At 33.5% G+C, this 22,738-nt stretch overlaps 1 protein-coding gene across 4 annotated transcripts in view; it reads right to left on the bottom strand.

Moving 5' to 3' along the window:
- The window catches only part of TANK (TRAF family member associated NFKB activator), a gene marked incomplete at both ends in the record, with an annotated part of 75,682 nt that overhangs the window by 26,100 nt on the left and 26,844 nt on the right, over positions 1-22,738 (bottom strand). Inside the window, 2 exons of one of the 4 annotated variants that reach the window (XM_079710221.1) lie at positions 5,577-5,695; positions 6,813-6,924. In XM_079710221.1, coding sequence (XP_079566347.1) covers positions 5,577-5,695; positions 6,813-6,924 — 231 coding nt within the window. Of the gene's footprint in view, positions 1-5,576; positions 5,711-6,812; positions 6,946-22,738 lie in introns of all 4 variants that reach the window. The other 3 variants (XM_079710224.1, XM_079710225.1, XM_079710222.1) reach the window with 3 other exon arrangements.

Raw genomic sequence — 22,738 nt, 5'->3', positions numbered from 1 at the left:
GAGGCCACGTGCCACAACTACTGAAGTCCGCGCACCTAGAGCCCGTGCTCCGCAACAGGAGAGGCCACAGCAACGAGAAGCCCGTGCACCGCAACGAAGAGTAGCCCTCGCTCACCACAACTAGAGCAAGCCCGCGCGCAGCAACAAAGACCCAACGCAGCCAAAAATAAATAAATAAATAAAATATCATTAAAGAAGAATAAACATAGTTATATAAAATAAAACACTCTAGACTTTTGTATAACTTCCACACACACAAAAAAAGGGATAGAAAGATGACAAAATCTTTTGTCACACCCTACACACCTAGGGTAGCATTTAGTTTGCAACTGAAGTGGTTCCCAGAGCTGTATTATAAAAAAATCTCATTTCCAAGATCATAAAAATGATCCAGGGGAACTCCCTGGCGGTCCAGTGGTTAGGAGTCTGCGCTTCCACTGCAGGGGGCCTGGGTTCGATCCCTGCTCAGAATTTGTATTTATATTAAAATATAAAATTTGCTAAATAACTGCTATCATGACATATGTTACTATGTCTGACAATGGTGTCCTGCAAACAAGATAGTAGTCTTTGCCAAGAATAAGTGTATGCATTTCTGTGTTATTTGATTTCTTATAATTTTTAACTTTTAAAGTAATAACATGCAACAGTTTCTTGGTTCTCTAAAGCACTGCTCAGCTAATCTCCTCTGGAAAGTCTATATTCATATTAGAACTTTTGAAATTATTCTCAAGATAATAAGCTATGATTACTTCTTTGCTCTGAGATGAATAACAACAGGATTCAGGAGAGTCAAATTCATTATTAAATTCTGCCAGGTTCCTTTAACTCTCATTAATATTTATCATATGGTAAATGATGTACTATGCTGCCCCCACACACACCCTTGATCTTTTGGTACCCTCTTCTGTATACCACAATCTACAATCCCTGTGATGCTTTTATTTTTATTTTTAAAAATATTTATTTATTTAGGCTGTGCTGGGTCTCAGTTGTGGCACGCAGGCTCTTTTAGTTGCGGCATGTGGGATCTAGGTCCCTGACCAGGGATCGAACCCGGGCCCCCTGCATTGGGAGAGCAGAGTCTTAACCACTGGACCACCAGGGAAGTCCCCCTGTGATGCTTTTAAATACAGTATGTCTACAAAATCTTTGATAATCTTTTTTTTCAAGAAGAAGAACTTATTTTCTTATCTCTGGAGCACTTAGTGACTTGTTTCTAATGAACAGAATAAAGTGGAAGCAAAGGTGTGATTTTAGAGACTAGCTTGTAGAAAGCACTGTGGCTTCCTCCTTGCTCCCTTGGATCTATTTCTTTCTTACTCTGAGGAAGATAGCTGGCACACTGTGATGAAAGGCCCATGTGGTGAGGTATCTTGCCAACAGCCATCTTGGAGTGAGCCATCTTGGAAGTGGATCCTCCAACCACCGTTAAGCTTTCAGGTGACTGGAAGCCCTTGGCCACATTCTGACTTCAATCACATAAGATCCTGAATCAGAACTATCCAGCTAAGTCACTCCTGAATTTCTGACCCATAAAAAGTGATTGATAAATAGTTGTTGCTATATATTGGGGTAAGTTTGGGGTACTTTGTTATATGATAGATAATACAATGAATCCTATCTCAACAAGAAATACAGTACAAACTACAGTCGTGTACAAGAGGTGAAACACAAGTTTTCCATTAAACTGAGTACTTCTCCTCTAATGTCGCTAAACTATAAAGCAGAATACTAAGGGTCATCCAATGACACAGGTTCTGCGACCTTGACTTTTTTATGTCCTTTTAGAAATCAAAGGACTCCTGCATGCTCTTTGTGTAGGATTTCTATGAACAGACTAAACTATAAATTTCATGTTTCTCAAATACAATTTTCTAAAAGGTCCTCTTTTCCCTCAACATATTCCTTTTTCCTCCACTCTATGTGTCTCATTTTCCAAGGCAGCCATAGTTGCCATTTGCCATAATGTCTGGGGGTCTTTCCCTTTTCAAATATCCTAACCAAGTCCTAAACAAGGTAAACAGTCCTCAAACTACCCACCAAAAATAGGAGGAGGAAAGGACTGTGAGTGGTTAGCAGTAGCCTCCTTCTGTTGTTGGTTCAAAACATTTCTATTAAGTCACTAATTCATTACAGAGGCTAGGCCAACTGATTGGGAATGTAATTTCTAGAATCAGTTAAGTTGTTTATGACACAGAGAACTATATTCAGTATGATAAATCATGATGGAAAAGAATATATATATATGTATAACTGAGTCACTTTGCTGTACAGCAGAAATTAACATAATGTTGTAAATTAACTATATTTCAGTAAAAACAAATAAAATCAATTAGTTTTTGAGAAGGCTAATAAAATAAAAGCATATTGAAAACAGAAAACTGTACCATTATCTTAGCCATTTCTGCATACTACCTTCTAGGTTTTGTCTAGTGTGTACATGCATACTTTGACAAAATTGCAAGCAACCAATATGGAATTTTTTCATTTTGGAAAAACCTTAATGATATCCATGCCAATCAAACTCCTTCAGGAAAGGATTTCACTTGTATTACCTAAAAGTGTATTTAATTATAACTTAATTAGCTCAGATCAACATATATGCCAATGGAAAAGATTTTAATTTCAATTGGCCAGTATTTTTCTAAATTAGGACTAATTTTTGCAACGCATATATAGCCAGCTCTTAAATATTCAATAAATCCAATTTATCCATTCTTTTAGAATATATTTCTTCTCTCTAATCCTTTATATGTTTAATGTTCATTAGCACTTTGGCTCTAGATATATAAAGGAAGATGAGAAAACTGAAATATAAAACTGCTAATTTTTATTATAGTACAAGAAGATTGAGTTGATGAGCTATTCAAGGAGTTAAATATGTAGCTGTCAAATAAATCTTTCCCCTGTTAGTAAAGATAATTAAAAGAACTCACGGAATTTAGATTTATTTCCTACTTGGAGCTTTATATTTTTCCCTCTTATGGTCTGTCCACAAATAAGGTTATAATTGATGCAACATTATTAATTTTTTGGAAATACCTTTGACATGATTTCTGTTACTTACACTTAATTTCAGTCCAGCTGTTCAGATATATATATATATATTTGAGACATAAAGACATCTTACAAATTAAAACAAACATAATTTAAAAAAGAAATCTGTTTGAAGGTTCTCTTTGAACACTAATTGACGAACTCTAAAACTTTCATAATGACAAATTATCCAAATTCAAAATAAACTAAATTATTACTATATCTTAGAGCCTTTCACATTATCCCCTTTGTTCTAATCAAGATTGCTACTTTCAAAAATACTTTCTATGTACTTGAGCTGGAGATATTTTATTATTGTCAAAGAAATGTTATAATTGGAATAAATGTAAGAATTCTGACTAAAAATTGATGATAAATCATGACATTTAGAAGTCTCTGAAACAGGAAAATGGTCTGCAAATATTATTTACTTAAGCACTAAATTTATGTCAGCATTTTACAGTAGTTCAATGATTTTAAAATGTACTATAATAGGCTCTATCACAAAACTGTATTCTAAAAGTCAGAATCACTGTTTCTGAATTTTGTCTTTTGCAAAATAAACCCGAACATGTTCCAGTGACACAGTTTCTTGTGTTTGCTAGCAGTTTTAGATAAACGGAAATTGGAGTGGGGGTGAAGAGAGCTGAATGATTCAAATAAAAAAACCAATAATGATTCTAAATAAAGAAATATGAACTGGGAGATACTGTAGGGAATTTTTCATTCTAAAATTTTTATTTATAGGGAACTGTCAAACTGGATTTCTCAGATTTGATGTTAAATAAAAACAAGTTAAGATAGTCTTAGTTATGGGATAAGTAACTGAATAACCTTGACACACAAAGTTAAAATCTCCTACCTGATTTAGAAGGAAATAAATAAATAAATATAGCACTCTTGACTTAATTGTCTTGTGGTTGTTAAGTATCCTCATTTGTTAGGAGATATTACTTCATTCAAGAGCTGTTTCATCTCACTAAAACCCAACTCATCTCATTAAAAAAATTCATTTTTAAACATAAAATTCCAATGATTCAGAAAAGCATGGAGAATACAATATACATCTATATCTCGACCACCCTGATTTAACAAGCATTAAGATTCTGCCATATTTCCTTCAGAACTTTTCTTTAAAAACAGAAAAGTTGGGGCTTCCCTGGTGGCGCAGTGGTTGAGAGTCCGCCTGCCGATGCAGGGGACACGGGTTCATGCCCCGGTCTGGGAAGATCCCATATGCCGCGCAGCGGCTGGGCCCGTGAGCCACGGCCGTTGAGCCTGCGCGTCCGGAGCCTGTGCTCCGCAACGGGAGAGGCCACAACAGTGAGAGGCCCACATACCGCAAAAACAAAAAAAACAAACAAAACAAAACAAAACAAAAAACCAGAAAAGTTACAGATATACCTGAAGCCCTCTTTATTCCTTTCCCAGAATCAGTCTCTTTTCTCCCCACCTTCCTTTTTCTAAAGAATACCCTTCCTGCCTATGTTTTTATACTTCTACTACACATTTATATTTTTATAAATGATGTCATGTTTTATATTTTTTAAAAATCTAAATAAATTATTCCCATTTTTTCATTTTGTAATTTCCACTTTTTACTCAACATTGCTTTTGAAATCTAGGTATATTAATATATAAATATTTAGTTTAATTTTTCTAAAATGTTTAATTGTAAAGATATACCATTCTGCTACTGACGGATGTTTAGGGTGTTTCTAACCAATGTACCATGAACATCTTTGTACACATTTCTCTGCAGATATGCAATATTCCTTTTTATATTGCTTCAATGAAGACTTTAGCTTAAGCTAGTTAGGCAGATTTTGTTTTTTAATTAAGCACAAGCAAATGAAAAAACTAGAATGCTATTTTCTAGCCCAGAATCATCTGTGTCTTACTATCTTATTTCTATGTAAAATCTTTTATTTCTTTGGTAAACACCTGTGAGATAGAAAAGAGAATACTAGGAAATAGGGAATTTAAGTCTTTATTTTACTTGGAAATAGTGCTTCAAATATACTTAGGAACATGTAAGTTACTTGTTTGTATATAAAGAACTTCTGTTTAGAATTCCAGTGGTGGATCCATCTCAGGAAAATAAAATGGGGAAGATGTGTTATGTGTTATGTACCACCATTTAAATTTTTTTTTTTTTTTTTTTTTTGCGGTATGCGGGCCTCTCACTGTTGTGGCCTCTTCCGTTGTGGAGCACAGGCTCCGGACATGCAGGCTCAGCGGCCATGGCTCACGGGCCCAGCCGCTCCGCGGCATGTGGGATCTTCCCGAACTGAACCGGGGCACGAACCCGTGTCCCCTGCATCAGCAGGCGGACTCTCAACCACTGCGCCACCAGGGAAGCCCCCACCATTTAAATTTTGATTCTTGCAATAGCAGTGTTAGGGTTGAAAAGAATCTTATCCACTTTCTCCACCATTCCTGCCCATCCCAAATGTGACAGAATACTGACTAAATAATTCAAGAAGCCCGATTTCTCATTTATTTCCTTTAGGGAATAAACCGGCAGCGCAGTCTACCTTTGATTCTTTTTCTTTTGGTATTCGTGACTTTACGTTATCATGTGGCTGATCAAGAGTCAAATTATTCTTCCTTGCTTCACTGTCTTCAAGCAGGGGAACACAGCCATAACTGTTATCTGTAAGACAAAAACCTCTTAGACATAAGTGGGAAATCCTTGTTTTTGGTACCATCTGGAAAAGTAAAAAGAATACAAACCCAAACCCCTAATTTTAAAGAGTAGAGATTTTAAACTATGAATTTTAAAAATTCTTTAGATAATAGTTACTTTGACAATTTAGATTTGCCCATTTAGATTTTGGCATATTTGATTCATATTGTTTTACTTTCATTCCTACTAAACACACAAAACCCCTACTCTTCCAATATCAATAGTATATAAAATATGTAGAATTTAGAAAACTAGAAGTATGTTCTTTGTATCTTATCATCAGCAATGTAATTAAACTTTTATTTGTCATATTTTCAGGTATGCATTTCTTGTTTATGATAATTATTTGCATAATACTCTATGCTTATTATTAAAAAATGAGAAAATGCAGACATGCTGAAAAGAATAAAAAAAATAAAAGCTACCCACAGTTTTTATTATCTATGAATTATTCCTGTTAACATTTTGGTTTATATTTTATCAGAATTTTTCTTTTCCAATACCTATAAATTCACAAAAGAATCTTTTTTTTTTGCATAGATAAAATTACATTTATCTTTTATCTTGCTTTGCTCAGTTTGTTATATATCATGAATATGTCTCATGTTTGTAACTGAACACCTATTATCACTTTTCTTGGCTACATAGCTGTTCACCACACAAATGACTGTAATTTAACTGCTGAACATTTATTTCTAGTTTTCCATTATTAGAAATTATACTGTGATGAGCATCCTTGCATATATACCTTGAGTACTTACAGAAATATTTTCTTATGATATATTCTTAGGACTTGAATTTTTGGTTTAAAAGGCACAGACATTTTAAAAGCTTTTGCTATTTATTGACAAATTGTCTTCTAGGAAGTTTTATCAACTTAAGAGTTCCACCAGATAATATATGTGAATGTCCATTTTCCCATTCCCTGCAACTGTTCATTTCTAAATAAACGTAACTGTACCACAGTTATTAAAATATCAGAACTATTGAGAAACAATGGAGAAATAAAATAGAAAAACTTAACTTCCATCTTTCTTTTCTCCCAGAGGTTTAAGAAATAAATAAAAATTTAACATGAACATACCTTGACTGGAATTCACAAGAAGTAACTGTGATTTTAGCTTGTCAATAATAGTTTGTTGAAGTGACAGCTGTTCCTGTTGCTCACGTATTCTCTGCTCATAGTTCTCAGTCTGCTGACATAAAAACCAGTTAGCCTGATATTTACTGACAGACATGTACATACATTTACTGTCCCTTAATAATTACATATAGATATGAGTTACCCATACTGCCATTTCCCAGGTACTGGAGCATTTATTTATGAGCTAAAAATAGGATCCAATAATGCATTTATAATCATTACAAACATAAGTGATTTTAAATGCTTTAAACACTGTAAAATTTTCAAAATCTTCTTAATTAAAGAAATTTCAGTTAAGAGTTCAATGTATAGTTTCTTGGATAAAAATTATAATTTAGAATTTAATCCTTAATAATAACAAAAAAAGCATTGAATGACAAAATGGATATTATATTAAAGTTATTCTATAAACATACCCACTAACTTTAAAAAGTGAAGATTTTATGTCTTTTAAATAAACATACTTTTGAATTTACTTTTAGAGTACAAAAACACAAAGGAAGTAGCTATAGCTAAAACACTATGAAAATCAAAGGGATGTGTACAAATTATAAAATACATTGATCAGAAACTTCTAAGATTAAGTTTTAAGAAGTCAAGAGAACACATGGTTAATCTCTAGTGGATATCTTAAACACTACAATTTCCCTTATATTTTTAATCCATTCACCTTACTATTTCATTGCAGTGGCTGTGAGAATTGCTAGCAATGAAAGAAGACACGAGTTTGCATTAGAGAATACAAATGTTGCAAACCCGAAATTTGAAAACGTTCCATTACAATTATCAAATTAGCACAAAGTCTGAAAAATATATGACCAAAAAATAATAGAGAATTCTTTAACAATTTCTATCACTAGAAGAACATATAAATGACTAAATTGTAAATTCCTTGAAATATGAAATGGGGTTCTAATAATCTTGGACTGTCCTTCAATAGATACTAAATATTCTATTTTGAATTGATACTTAATCAAAGTTCAAAATTAATGAAGCTCTATTATTTTCAGAGATCTATAAACCTAAAGTTCTTTATATATACAGCTGTTCCTAGATTCCCAAAGTAAATTAGCTTAAGAAATGAAAGCAAAATACCACATTTTCCCAAATAAAAGGTGAAATTTTATAAGTATTACACTTCAAACATGAGTAACTGACAAAGCTGGTAAATAACCCAAGTGGTGTGTTGTCTTTGCATGTTGCCTGAGGGTAGTACCATATAACTTGATACTCCCATAGAACTCTGCAAAGTAACTTACACATAGGAGGAATTCAGTACATGCTTATTGAAAAAATAAAAGAAATAAAGAATCCAATTAAAAGAAAATCCCAGTAAATTTTATTATTATGAATAAAAGAATGAGTCTTTTGAATCTGTCTGAACCATATGTCCTATGACTAGGAGTCTGAGAACAGAACCTTGGATACCATATTCCAGTCGAGGGCCAGGCTTCCCCAAATAAGACTTCTTATTCCTAAATAAACTTACATCCAAGTCCCTAGAAAGAGTGGGTAGGTTGACTGTAAGAAGGGTTTAAACCTCTAATGCAAATTCTGTAATACTTTAAATTTACCTGGCTACACAGAGCCACCGGGGCTGAGGAATCAGCAAACACGCTGATATTACAGTCTGTACTATCTACTTCTGTGTATTTAGAACTTTCTCTAAAGAACTCAAAAGCTTTTCATAAATATCAATGAAAAATTACCCATTCTTTCACTATTCTTTGAGAGCTATATATATTCTACTATCCAGCATTAAGTAACCAGTACAAAAAACTTAGTAAGTTAGAGATGGGCCCAGAATAAATGTATAAGTTATTCAAGCCTCAGTCCATTCTCCATGTACTATATATTTTCCCCCAACCTTAATGAAAAAACAAATGACTTGCATTTTCTCTTGGAATCAACTCAGAAAGCCTCTGCCAGGTAATTTTCATCTTCTAGTTTTTGGCTTAAAAACATACTTTAGCACATCTGCATATAACATATTACAATACATGAATAATGCTGAAAATGTTTTAGCTGGAAAAAAAATCTATAGATCAACAATAATTTCAAGTTGAAGCTTTGAACTATTTCTTAAACAACTTAACAAAGTACTTTATAAACTTAAGCAAATTCTGTAATAATTTAAAAACCAATACTCCGGAAGTATAGCAGGGGAAATAGAACAGCAATGACCCATGTTCTTTTACTGTTCTTTCCACATACTTACATTATATCAATTACAGTAGTCTAGCCTAAATGTTTATATGTATGATTTCCCTTTAGACTATGACCTCCTCAAGGGCAGAGACTATTTTCTCCTGAGTACCCCATCTCCAAAGTACAGCAGAGTACCTGGCACACACTGAGATGCTCAATAAATATTAGTCAAATAAATAAACTAATTAAGTTTTATAAGGAAATATAAGAGAAATAGATATGCCTTCAGAAGTAACCTGAAGGAATGGAGATAAGGTTTTGCTTACATTTCTATAAGGAAAATAGGAAAAATAGAGACAGTAGGTCAGTAGGTAAATAAGACAAAAGGAAATTAAGTTTCAGAAGATGGATGCAAAAAAAAAAGGCCATGTCTGAAGATTTTCTTTTTCCTTTTTTGGAAAAAAAGGGAAGCTTATACTATCAGAAAAAAACGTACTAATTTGAGAAGAGAAAATACATATTTAGAAAATAGTATAAAGCTTCTGACCACAAGGCTATGAGAGGGGAAGTCCAGAAGAGGATACTGTATCAAACTTGGAAATAACCAGCAGAATTCAGTTTACTTGCTATGTTTGGAAACTAACAGGAACAAGAAGTTTGGTTTTTTTTTTTCTTTTTAGTAAATGCTTTTGTTCACTGAACAGATGTTAACAAACTTACTATCTGAAAAGTCTTTTTAAAAGGTCAGATAATTGTTGCACTGTCACAGTATTTTTTTTTAAAAAAAAACAGTACAATTAAAAAGCAAGTACATTCCAGCACTACCAAAGACCCAACAAAACAGAAAAATCACTAACAACCACATTGAAAATGTACAACAGCAATGTCTTGTCAACACTTCTGTACAGAGCACAGACATGACAGCTAAAACAGACAGAAGAGAAGATGCTTTTGACAGCCAGTGTGTGTGAATGATTCTTTGAGTCAGATGGCAGCAACAAGTTACCAACTAGGAGATCTGCATGACAACTAACCATCCATCTGTATCAAACACCATCTGGCCGAGATGACTCTGGCTTCTGTGTATTTGACACTCCTTCCAGTTCCAAAGACTAGCAAAACAAGTGGTCTATCAGCATCTAAAGAGGTAAACAGGTACTTAGGTACTTGGTGCCAGAATGTACTTTGTATTCTTTCTCAGTGTTCAAAAGCAAAACTTAAAACAATGGTGATTAAATACAGTACACATCTTGAATTTACTATAAATGGTTGTCCATACATACTCTCAACTATCATAAATAAAGCAAAAAGCTTATCTTAAGAAATGTCCCTTTATCCAGGCAAAATTTCAATCCATCTTCAAAACTAAGGCAGCATATTCTCTATAATTTTGGACATACAGCTGCTCAAGTTTTCATGGGTTTCATAAATATTAATATAGAGTTCTATAAATTGAATTTTTTCCTACTGCTGATACTGAAAATTCTCACTTTTCATATTTTCCAAAGCACGTATTTCCTAACTGGGAAAAAAAATTTCAAGTGTCCTTAAGTCATCCATAATTCTCTAAATAGGTCAAACATTATCTCTTCTCATCCTCAAGAACTAATCCCAATATTCTGAGACATACCATTCTTTTCCTCTAAGTATAAAAAGAATAAAAATTTTAGTAAATATTGAATGGATTAAAAGAAAAAGCCTTGGTTTAAAAACCTTTCAAACTGTTCCAAGATTAACAAAGAGAACAAAATCTTTATTGAAGGATTTGCTTGGCTACCACAAAAGCTCTCAATAGGAAGCTCCACAGTTCATGAAGGAAGATAATTAAATATTAGTTATTCCAATACATAACACTTCAGACACAAACTAATTGTCTTATCTTGAAACTTCGGTAAACTAAAAACCAACTTCAATTTTAGGTTAAAAAAAAAAAGAGATGGTATAGGATTAGCAACTCGGAAATCTGGTTTACACAGCTCATTGCTAAACCATTCTCTGCTATATTCTCCTATAACTAGGGAGTTATAAACCCTGCCCTCTCCCACCTTCCTGATACCAAGACTTACCTAGGAGATCTGCAATTTGACAGATCAGATTATCAATCTGATTATCTACTATTAAGTGACAGTGCTGTCACCAATTTCTCTGCATGCCAAATGGTAAATTATTTTTATTTTACAATATTTCATTTTGGTCCTGATTAATTTATTCAGCTTATTTGAGCCTTGGTTTCTTTCACTTTGAAATGAAAATAATATTTACTTACAGGATTGAAGGAGATTGCTTATTATGGCACATAATAAGCTCTTTGCAAACATTAGTCACTTTCCTGTAATAATGAACAACGTTTCCACATAATATCTATTACTATAGCATGTAGTGCATATGTCCATTAACTAAAGCTCTGATTATCACTGTACAGAGGCAATTTGTCACCAGACTTACCACACAACCACCCCATTCTCTAAGCCAGTTTCTTAGTCCTTCTAGTTCACTGTAATCTAGGACTCAGAAGCTTCTCTTCAAGAAATCAGTGTGGTATCTCCATTGAATCAAAAACATTCTGTCAAGCAAAAAAACAAACTCTGGTTGTTCAAAGTTTACAAAGAGACAAAATAGGCTCAGAAATGATTAAGAAATAAAATTGTAGTTAAAAACTACAAAAGTAGCACGTTTGTTGAAAACAATGCAAAAAACAACAAAATGTCCACCATCACCACCATAAGAAAACCCCAGATACGTACAAAGTAAAAGTGACAGTCTCTTCCTTTACTTTGCTCTCCTTTCCTCCTCAGAGGTAATTACTACTGACACTTTGGCATTTGCCCTTCCAAAACTTCTGTGTACATGTGTATGTATCTTTTTTTAAAAACATGAACTGTTCTGCAACCAAATTTTTCATCAACACATTATCATTATATGATCATTTCACTGACTATTTACTATGCTCCAGAAATTAGAGAGCTTTATTTCCTCTATCTCACTTAATCCTTAAACTAACCTTCTGAGATTATTTCCCACATGTTATAGATGAGAAAACTGAGGCACAAAGAGTTACAAAATAACCTGCTCAAGGTTTCTCAGTAGGTAGTAGAGCTGGGATTTGAATACAGGTTTGCCTGACTACAATGCCCAAGCCCCTAAATAAGCACCATGGCTAGACTCATGTGAGTCTATCTAGCTCTACCAAGGTCCTCTTTTTGCTATATATTCTCCCTTCAGGCAATCTCATTCCCAGTGGTTGGTTATTTCCCAGACTTTCAAATTCTCCTTCTAGCAGAACCCTCCTTTGAACTCTATATCTATGTGGCCAAGCGCTACTGAAAAAGCATTTCAAATTTTACTTACTCAAATCCGATGATCTCCTCTCTCCAACTAACAAACCCCTCAAACCCCCCGCAACCCCACCAAATCTGTCCTTTTCTAGTATTCCTTCTCTCAATACATGGCACCGCTATTTATCCAGAAAGCTACAACCATCCTTGACATTTACTTGTTCTATTGCCAATCTACCACCAAGTGTCAATTTTAATCTTAAATACTCTCAAATCTATCCACTTGTTCATTTCCAATGTAGACATAACAGTTCAAGCATCAAACATTAATGAACTACTGCAACGGCCTAACTGCTCTTCGTAAATCTGTCAGCCAATCCACTCTCTACACTGTAGCCATAGTGTTCTTTGCAAAATGTATATCTAATCATAAGACCCACTCTTTCCTCCTCCTATGCCTCCCCCCAAAAAACCTTAAATGGCTCCCTACTGATTATAGAATAAAGAACCAAAAATCTTCAATATGGCCTCTAAAACTCGACAAAGTCTTGCCCTTGACTCTTCTCAATGCATTATTTCCCTTATACTTTCAGTTCTTTAGGCCAAAGGGTCTTGTACCTGGAAAGCCCCCCAACCTTGCCCTTCCACAATCACTTCATAAAAATTGTCTTCTCTAAATTAGGTCAAATCCCTAACAGACATTTTAAAAGCAGTTTACTTTTCTTCCTAATACTTATCAGAGTTTGAAACTTTACATTTACAGGATTGTTTGACTAGTCTCTGCTTAACTAGTCTGTGCCACCATTTCATGAAGTAGGGAGCATTTCTGCTGCTCATTGTAGACCCAGTAACTTAGAGCAGTTCCTGATACAGTACATTGAGTAGGTGCTCAAAATAATCTTTGAATTGGTATCATAATTTAAATATTCCTAATTATTAATGAATCTTCTTGAATATATATCCTAGCATACCTGCCTAAAAGTTCTGACAGGACATATTTCTGAAAATTAAGATCTGGAGCAAAGGCTACAAACATTTTAAATTCTAATAGATGGAAAACAAGTTTATGGCAAAGTACTCACAATGTACAGTAGAAGATATAAGGCTTCGATCAGAAACAGCCAGAAGCACCTTTATTCTAATACCAGTAGCTTCCGTAGAAAAAAAAAAGAGTGAACTACTTTATTCCCACCGACATTTTACACCAAGATAAATGTTTTGAGGAGCAAAGAAAGGAAAAAAGGAAGAGTAGTAAACAATAATGAGGCCATTCACATCTTAAGTGAAAATAAAGGCATTTAAAAATAAAGTAGTAGGTGGCTTCCCTGGTGGCGCAGTGGTTGAGAGTCCGCCTACCGATGCAGGGGACACAGGTCCGTGCCCCGGTCTGGGAAGATCCCACATGCCGCGGAGCGGCTAATACCCGTAAGCCATGGCCGCTGAGCCTGCGCGTCCGGAGCCTGTGCTCCGCAACGGGAGAGGCCACAACAGTGAGAGGCCCACATACCATAAATAAATACATACATACATACATACATACATACATACATACATACATAAATAGATAGATAGATAGATAGATAGATAAATAGATAGATAGATAGATAAATAGATAAATAGATAAATAGATAAATAGATAAATAGATAAATAGATAAATAAATAGATAAATAAATAAATAGATAAATAGATAGATAGATAAATAGATAAATAAATAGATAAATAAATAGATAAATAGATAAATAAATAGATAGATAAATAGATAAATAAATAAATAGATAAATAGATAGATAGATAAATAGATAAATAGATAGATAAATAGATAAATAAATAAATAGATAAATAGATAAATAGATAAATAAATAAATAAATAGATAAGTGAATAGATAAATAAATAGATAAATAGATAAAGAAATAAATAAATAAATAGATAAATAAATAAATAGATAAATAGATAAATAAATAAATAGATAAATAGATAAATAGATAAATAAATAGATAAATAGATAAATAAATAGATAAATAGATAAATAAATAGATAAATAAATAAATAAATAGATAAACAGATAAATAAATAAATAGATAAATAGATAAATAAATAGATAAACAGATAAATAAATAAATAAATAAATAGATAAATAGATAGATAAATAAATAAATAAATAGATAAATAGATAGATAAATAAATAGATAAATAGATAAATAGATAGATAGATAAATAAATAGATAGATAGATAAATAAATAGATAGATAGATAAATAAATAGATAAATAAATAGATAGATAGATAAATAGATAGATAAATAAATAAATAGATAGATAGATAAATAGATAGATAGATAGATAGATAAATAGATAGATAGATAGATAGATAGATAGATAGATAAATAGATAGATAAATAAATAGATAGATAGATAAATAGATAGATAAATAAATAGATAGATAGATAGATAAATAAATAGATAGATAGATAAATAAATAGATAGATAGATAAATAAATAGATAGATAAATAAATAGATAGATAAATAAATAAATAGATAGATAAATAAATAGATAGATAGATAAATAAATAAATAGATAGATAAATAAATAGATAGATAGATAAATAAATAAATAGATAGATAAATAAATAGATAGATAGATAAATAAATAAATAAAGTAGTAGGGCTTCCCTGGTGGCGCAGTGGTTGAGAGTCCGCCTGCCGATGCAGGGGTCACGGGTTCGTGCCCCGGTCCGGGAGGATCCCGCGAGGATCCCGCATGCCGCGGAGCGGCTGGGCCCGTGAGCCATGGCCGCTGGGCCTGCGCGTCCGGAGCCTGTGCTCCGCGGCGGGAGCGGCCGCAGCAGTGAGAGGCCAGCGTACCGCAAAAAAATAATAATAATAAAAAAATAAATAAATAAATAAAGTAGTACGTAAAATAAAGGCATGTTAGGCCTTTATGCATTCCTTTAAAACATGTTTTACAAGCTTTAATAGGTAACATAAGCCTTGAGAGTTTACATTTCACATGGGTCAAGACTAGCTCTAGAATAAAGCAATCGGACAACACTATCCTTATGACTTTACATTTATTGTCAGAAAAACATTTAGAACTGTAATTTATGATAAAAAGACAGCATAAATTTAGTCTTATTTGAGGTTTTCACCTTATACCCACTGGTTAGTCAATAAGGCTCTCTGCTTAGCACACAGGATGATTTGAAATATTTTATATCCTTCACCTTACTTATCAGTACAAAGAAAAAGCAGTTTTATAGCACAGCATCTGAACTATTTTAGAATTAAGAAAATTTCTTCCTTTCTATACAAGTTATTGTAGATTTTTCTCTTTTAATCAAGAACTGGGCAAGAAGAGACAAATACTTCTTTTCTCAACAAGCAGATATTTTCTGATTACATAATACAAATACAAAGGTTCTGGGGACAAGCAGATCAAATGCAGGAAGTTTTCTGTAACTTAATCATTTATGAATATGGTAATCTGACTTTTAAATTGGCAATCAGTTTTTAAATTTTCAGATGTTTTTATTACTTTATTAATGATTCTTCTCTTGGTCAATGAAACAATAGAGGGTACTTAAGTCTTTTAAAAATATATTTGGTTTCTCCCACAGGACAGTGGCAGAAATGAGTGACAAGCAACTTGGTATAATAAAACTGATTTAATATTTAATTCCACACTGTGGAATCTTGTGATATTTGAAACTCCCTAGGCAACTTAACTGGTCAGTCACAAGATATGGCAAAGACTGCTAATTATCACCACGTATGCATTCTCATTCTTTCTTTTAGTAATACAGACTTTTAAGTGGGCACATGATCATCCAGCTAGAGAATATATTCACTGGCCTTCCCCACTACTAGGTGTGACCATGTAACTAAGTTCTGGCTAACAGGGTATGAACAGAAGTGACCTGTCCAAATTCTGGACTACATCATTATAAGGAAGTTGTTTGCTCTTCCCCACTTCTCTCTCTTCTTACTGGCAGGGAAATGATAACAAGTGGAGCAGCCACTGTGACTCCAGAGAGGGAAACTGTAATTTAGGGGTGAATGAGCTGCCTGACTAGCCCTGGCTACTCACTTCTGGACTGTTACATGAGAGAGAAATAAACTTCTATCTTATTTAAGCACGGTATTTCCTGATCTCTTTGTAACAATAGCTTATTCTATCTGCACAAAATTCAGGGGCCAAGCCAACTCTACCAACTGCCCTATATAATAATCTCTTCTCTTATTCTTTAGCACATTAAAAGTTGTTTATGTCAGGGGCTACTGTGATTAAAATATTCCTCTACTTTGCAACAGTCAGAAGACCTTTTAGTCTGGGTATACCTAAGTGCTTATACAAAGCAAGAAACAGAATAAGCCATATTAGACTGTGAATCCTTTAAAAGGTACATTTTATGTTTTATGTATCTTTGAATCCCTAGCATTTATTATGTTCCTGGAACATCATAAATTATTTGTAGGACAAATAAAAGAAATATGAATGGCAAACTTCATACTCTAGCCTCTCTTAGTAAGAGATGTATAAATCACAAAGTAAGGATTTATCCAAGGATAGGGAAGATTATATTTGGTTATTTATAGCAATGGGAAGAAAACAGTTTGAAAACCTGGAATGGGCTGTGATTTAACTAGGCTAGTATAATGAATGTGGACTTTTGAGTCAGATAAACTGTTTCAGTATAGATTCTGCCACTTACGTTAAAAAATTAACTTATTTCTGAGAGTCTCAGTTTCTTCATTTGAAAACGGGGCTACCAATGCCAACTTTGTAGGGCTGGGAGTATTTACATATAAAGTATGTGACTCTTGTAAAATATACTCATTCATAAAAAGTTAATTCTCCTTTCTGCCTTCCGAAGTAATATGAATTTAAGGATTGAAGGAGGGAAAAGGATACAATTGGTTCAGTATTTTCTGGGATTACCTGCCATTTTAATATGGTCTAGAATAAAGGCTATACTGTAAGGAAGGGCTAAAAACAGTCATGTTTTCTTACAGACTAGAGGTTCTAAGACAAACAATTTAATGTCATGGTGGTAGGAGTGCCTAGACGTAACAATGGAAAATTTGGTATAGATAAGAACACCTCTTAGGGGCCAGGGAAAGTAAATATACTTGATGATCAATAGTAGGATATTAGTAGAAGTATGAAGGATCATCCTTTGACATTTAAGTGAGGTAATTTAGGATAAATAAAAGGCAGTATTATTCCACACAGTACCTTATAAAACTCATTACTCTATTAATATGGTATAGGTGGGAAAAAAATAGTGGATATATAAGTTCAGGTCTGACATTCAGTTTAATGTGCCTTCCAAGTGACAATAAGATATATGGGTCTAGAGCTCACAGGGTAAATCTGGAGCAGGGAGTTAAATTTAGGAGTCACTGTCATAGGTATTTGAAGCCACAGGAGAAGATGAAATAGCTCATACAAGAATATAAAGTAAGATGCAAAGAAGGCCTTGAATAAGTCTAATATTTAGTGACCTGGTAGTAGAGAATAAACCTACAGAGAAGAATGAGGAAATGCAACCCAAAAAGGAATGAGAAAAAATCAAATATGGTGTCTGAAATGTTAAAGAAAAATAGTGCTTTAAGTAAGAGGTAGTACAAGAGATATGATCAGTTATTAGATGGAATGAGGTAGTTCTGTACATGTGAACTGGAAAGACTATGGATGATTTTAGGCAAAGAAGTCACAGACATGAAATCTGTGGTCAAGCAATTTTTTTTTTTTCAAATCATAGTTCTACTACTTATTAGTGATGTGGTTGTGGGCAAGTTATTTCACCCTTTTTGTACTTCAGTTTCCTCTTATGAAAAATAATTCTTCCTCGTAAGAGCTGTATAATGATTAAATCAGATGACTGTAAAGCACTTTGGCAAACGTAAGCCTCAGTAAATCTTAGTGATGATGATGGTGAAGATAAAGATATTTTAAAAAATTTAAAACCTTTTTCAAATTAGCATAACTCCATTTTTGAAAAAACATGATTCACATATTCTGGAAGGATGTACATATATTACTAACAATGATTACCTCTGGGAAGTGAGGGAGAGGACCATCACTTTATATTCTGTGTATCTTGGATTATTTGCATTTTTTTCAATAAGCATGTGCTGCTTTTGTAATTTTGGCCAATAGTATTTTAAAAAAATCACTTACCTGCCTTATTTGTCTTTGTCTCCTTTATTGATCTGGAATACTCAGATGTCTTTGCTTGACAGAATGTTCTTAAATGGATGCAGCACATTGACTTTTCAAAGAGGAGCTTCTGAGTCTTAAACTGCAGTGAACTAGAAGAAATGCTGTGAGAAGAACTGACTTGGAGTATGGACAGCTAAGTGGTAAAAGGCAGGCGAGTCTGTACAAACTGATGAATGACAGGTGAACAGCAATAAAACATAGATAGTAGGAGAATCTAGGCTACACTGATTTTTGTTTTTTGGTAATAGATTTTTTGAAAGTTGTGGTAAAATATATGTAACATAAAATTTGCCATTTTAACCATTTTTAACTGTACAGTTCTGTGGCATTAAGTACACTTACATTGTTGTGCAACCATCACCACCATCCACCTCCAGAACTTTTTCATCTTCCCCAACTGAAAATCTGTCCTTTGAAACACTAATTCCCCACTCCCTTCCCCCAGCCTCTAGGAATCACCCTACTACTTTCTGTCTTTCTGAATCCAACTAGTCTATCCATTGTATGTATATACCACATTTTGTTTATCTATTCATCCACTGAGGGGCACTTGGGTTGCTTCCACCTTTTGGCCACTAAATAAGGCTGCTATGAACATGGGCATACAAATATCTCTTTGAATCCCTGCTTTCAGTTCATTTGGGTATATACCCAGAAGTGGAATTGCTCGATTACATGGTAATCCTATGTTTTGTTTTGAAGAAACATCATTTATTTTCCACAGTGGATACACTACTTTACATTCCCTTCAGCAATGTACAAGAGTTCTAATTTCCCCACATCCTCACCAATACTGATTTTTTTAAATTTAATTTTTTATAATAGCCATCCCAATGGGTACAAAGTGGTGTCTTACTGTGGTTTTAACTTGCATTTCCCTAATGATGTCAAGCATCTTTTCATGTGCTTATTGGTCATTTGCGTAACTTCTTTGGAGAATGTCTATTCAAATTCTTTCCCTATTTTTTAATCAGGTTGTTTTTTGTTGTTGAGAGTAGGAGTTCTTTATATATTCTAAATATCAATCCTTTGTCAGATAAATGATTTGCAATTATCTTCGCTCATTCCTTGGGTTGCCTTTCACTCTGTTGATAGCGTCCTTTGATGCACAAAAGTTTTAATTTTGATGAAATCCAACTTATCTAATTTTTCTTTTGTTGTCTGTGTTTTTGGTGTCATATCTAAGAAGTCATTGCCAAACCTAATGTCATGAAGCTCTCCCTCTATAATTTCTTCTAAGAGTTTTATAGTAGCTCTTGCATTTAGGTCTTTGATCAGATTTAAGTTAATTTGTATATGGTGAAAGGTAAGGGTCCAACCCAAGAACACAGACTTTCCCCCATATGTTTCTTCTAATTTTTTTTTCTTCTGGCTGCTCTCTGCAGCTTGCAGGATCTCAGTTCCCCGACCAGGGGCTGAACCGGGCCACGGCAGTGAAAGCCTGGAATCCTAACCACTAAGCCACCAGGGAACTCCCTCTTCTTTTAATTTCTTTCAGCAACATTTTGTAGTTTTCAGTGTGTAAGTCTGTCACCTACTTGGTTAAGTTTATTCTTAAGTATATTATTCATTTTGATACTATTGTAAATTGAATTTTCTTAATTTCCTTTTCAGTTTGTTTAATGTTAATGATTTCTGAGTGTTGACTTTGTACCCTTCAACTTTGCCGAATTTGTTTATTAGTTCTACTAGTTTATTTGATGGAATCTTTTGGATTTTCTACACACAGGATCAAGTAATCTGAAAACAAATGGAGATAATTTTTCTTCTCCCTTTCCAATTTGGATATTGCTTTTCTTGCCTAATTGCTTTGGGTAGGACTTACAGTGCTATGTTGAATAGAAGTAGTGAAAGTGGACATCCTTGTCTTGTTCCTGATCTCAGAGAAAAAGTATTATGTTAGCCGTGGGTTTTTCATATATGGCCTTTATTATGTTGCAATAGTTTCCTTCTAGTCCTAGTTTGTTGAGCACTTTTATTTAAAAAAAGGTGTTATTTTATCAACTCTCTGCATCAACTGAGATGATCGTGTGGTTTTTGTCCCCCTCTTCATTCTGTTAAAGTGGTGTATTACATTGACTGATTTTGATTACATTGATTTACTTGACCATCCTTGCACTGCAGGAATAAATCGCACTTGGTCAAGGTGTATAATCCTTTTAACATGCTGTTGAATTTCATTTGCTAGTATTTTGTTGAGGATTTTTGTATTAATATTCATAAGACATATCAGCCTGTAGTTTTCTTGTAGTGCCTTTGTCTGGCTTTGGGATTAGGGTTGCTGGCTTCATAGAACTGAGTTAGGAAAGTGTTCCATCTTGATCAATATTTTGGAAGAGTGTGGGAAGGACTGGTGTTAATTCTTCTTTGAATGTTTGGTAGAAATCACCAGGGAAGCCATTAAGTTCTGGGCTTTCTTTGTTGTAAACTTTTTGATTACTGTTTCAACCTCTTTACTAGATATAGGTCTATTCAGATTTTCTATTTCTCCATGTTCCAGTCTTGGTAGGTTGTGTGTTTCTAGAATTTGTAGATTTTATCTAGGTTATCCAATTTGTTGGTGTACAATTGTTCATAGTACTTTTGGAATTCTTTTTATTTCTGTAAAATTGGTAGTACTGTCCCCTCTTTCATTTCTGATTTTAGTTATTTGAGTCTTCTTTTTCTTAATCAATTTGGCTAAAGATTTGTCAATTTTGTTGATCTTTTAGAAGAACTGATTCTTGGTTTCATTGGCTTTATTAGTTTCTAGTCTCTATTTTGTTTATCATTGCTCTAATCTTTATTATTTCCTTCTTTCTGGTAGCTTTGGGTTTATTTTGTTCTTTTTTTAATTTCTTAAGGTGTAAAGTTAGGTTACTGATTTGTGATCTTTCTTCACCCTTTCAGCACTGCTTTCACTGCATCCCATAAGTTTTGGTATGCTGTGCTTTCATTTTCATTTGTCTCCAAGATATTTCTAATTTCCCTTATGATTTTTTCTCTGACCCACTGGTTATTTAAGAGTGTGTTATTTAATTTCCACATACTTGTGAATTTCTTAGTTTTCCTTCTGCCATTGATTTCTAGTTTCATTCCACTGTGATTAGAAAAGACACTTTGTATGATTTCAATCTTTTTAAATTTATGGTGCCTTTTTAATGGCTTAAAATATGGTCTTAGAGAATGTTTCATGTAAACTTGAAAAACATGTGAATTCTGCTACTGCTGGGTGGAATATTCTGTATATGTCTGCTATTTCCAGTTGGTCCATGATGTTGTTCCAAGTCTTCTATTTCCTTATTGATCATCTTTGTCTGGTTGTTCTATCCATTAATGGAAGTGTTGAAAGTGAGATATTGAAGCCGCCTACTGTTACTGTAGAGTCATCTATTTCTTCCCTTAAATACTATAAATGTTTGCTTCGTATATTTTTGAGTTTTGATGTTCAGTGCATATATGTTTATAACTGTTATATCTTCTTGATACAGTGATCCTTTTATCACTATGTAATGTCCCTCCTTTTTTTGTAACAATTTTTGACATAAAGTCTACTTTGTCTGATATTAGTATAGCCACAATTGCTCTCTTTTGGTTACTATTTGCATGGAGTCTTTTCCCATCCTTTCATTTTCAATCTATGCATGTTTTAAAATCTAAAGTGAGTCTTATAGACAGCACATAGTGGAATCCTGTTTTTCTATCCTTTATGCTAATCTATGTCTTTTGAGTAGGGTGTGACCCATTTATACTTAATCACCCATAGGGAAGTACTTACTTTTGTCATTTTGTTCTTTATTTTTTGTATGTCTTATAGCATTTTGTTCCTCATTTATTCTGCTACTGCCTTCCTCTGTATTTAGTTGGTTTTTTGTAGTGACACACTTTGATTCCCTTCTTCTTTCCTTCTGTGCATATTTTATATTTGCTTTGTGGTTATCACTGAGATTACATATAATATCCTGAAGTTATGACAATCTATCTCAAATCGACAACAATTTAACTTCAGTTGCATCCAAAACCTTATGCCTTTATAGCTCTGCCCCCCACTTTGTTATTGATGTCACAAATTTCACCTTTATATACTGTGTACCCATTAATATAGACTTAAAATTATTTTTTATACATTTGTCTTTTAAATCCTGTAGAAAATAAAAAGCAGTTACAAACCAAAACTACAGCAATACTGATTTTTATATTTGTCTATGTATTTACCTTTCCCAGAGGACTTTATGTTTTT

The sequence above is a fragment of the Hyperoodon ampullatus genome (genome assembly GCF_949752795.1).
Source record: "Hyperoodon ampullatus genome assembly, chromosome: 8".
Lineage (NCBI taxonomy): Eukaryota > Metazoa > Chordata > Mammalia > Artiodactyla > Ziphiidae > Hyperoodon > Hyperoodon ampullatus.
The sequence above is the reverse complement of the archived record's forward strand: the minus strand, read 5'-3'. Positions and strand labels throughout refer to the sequence as shown.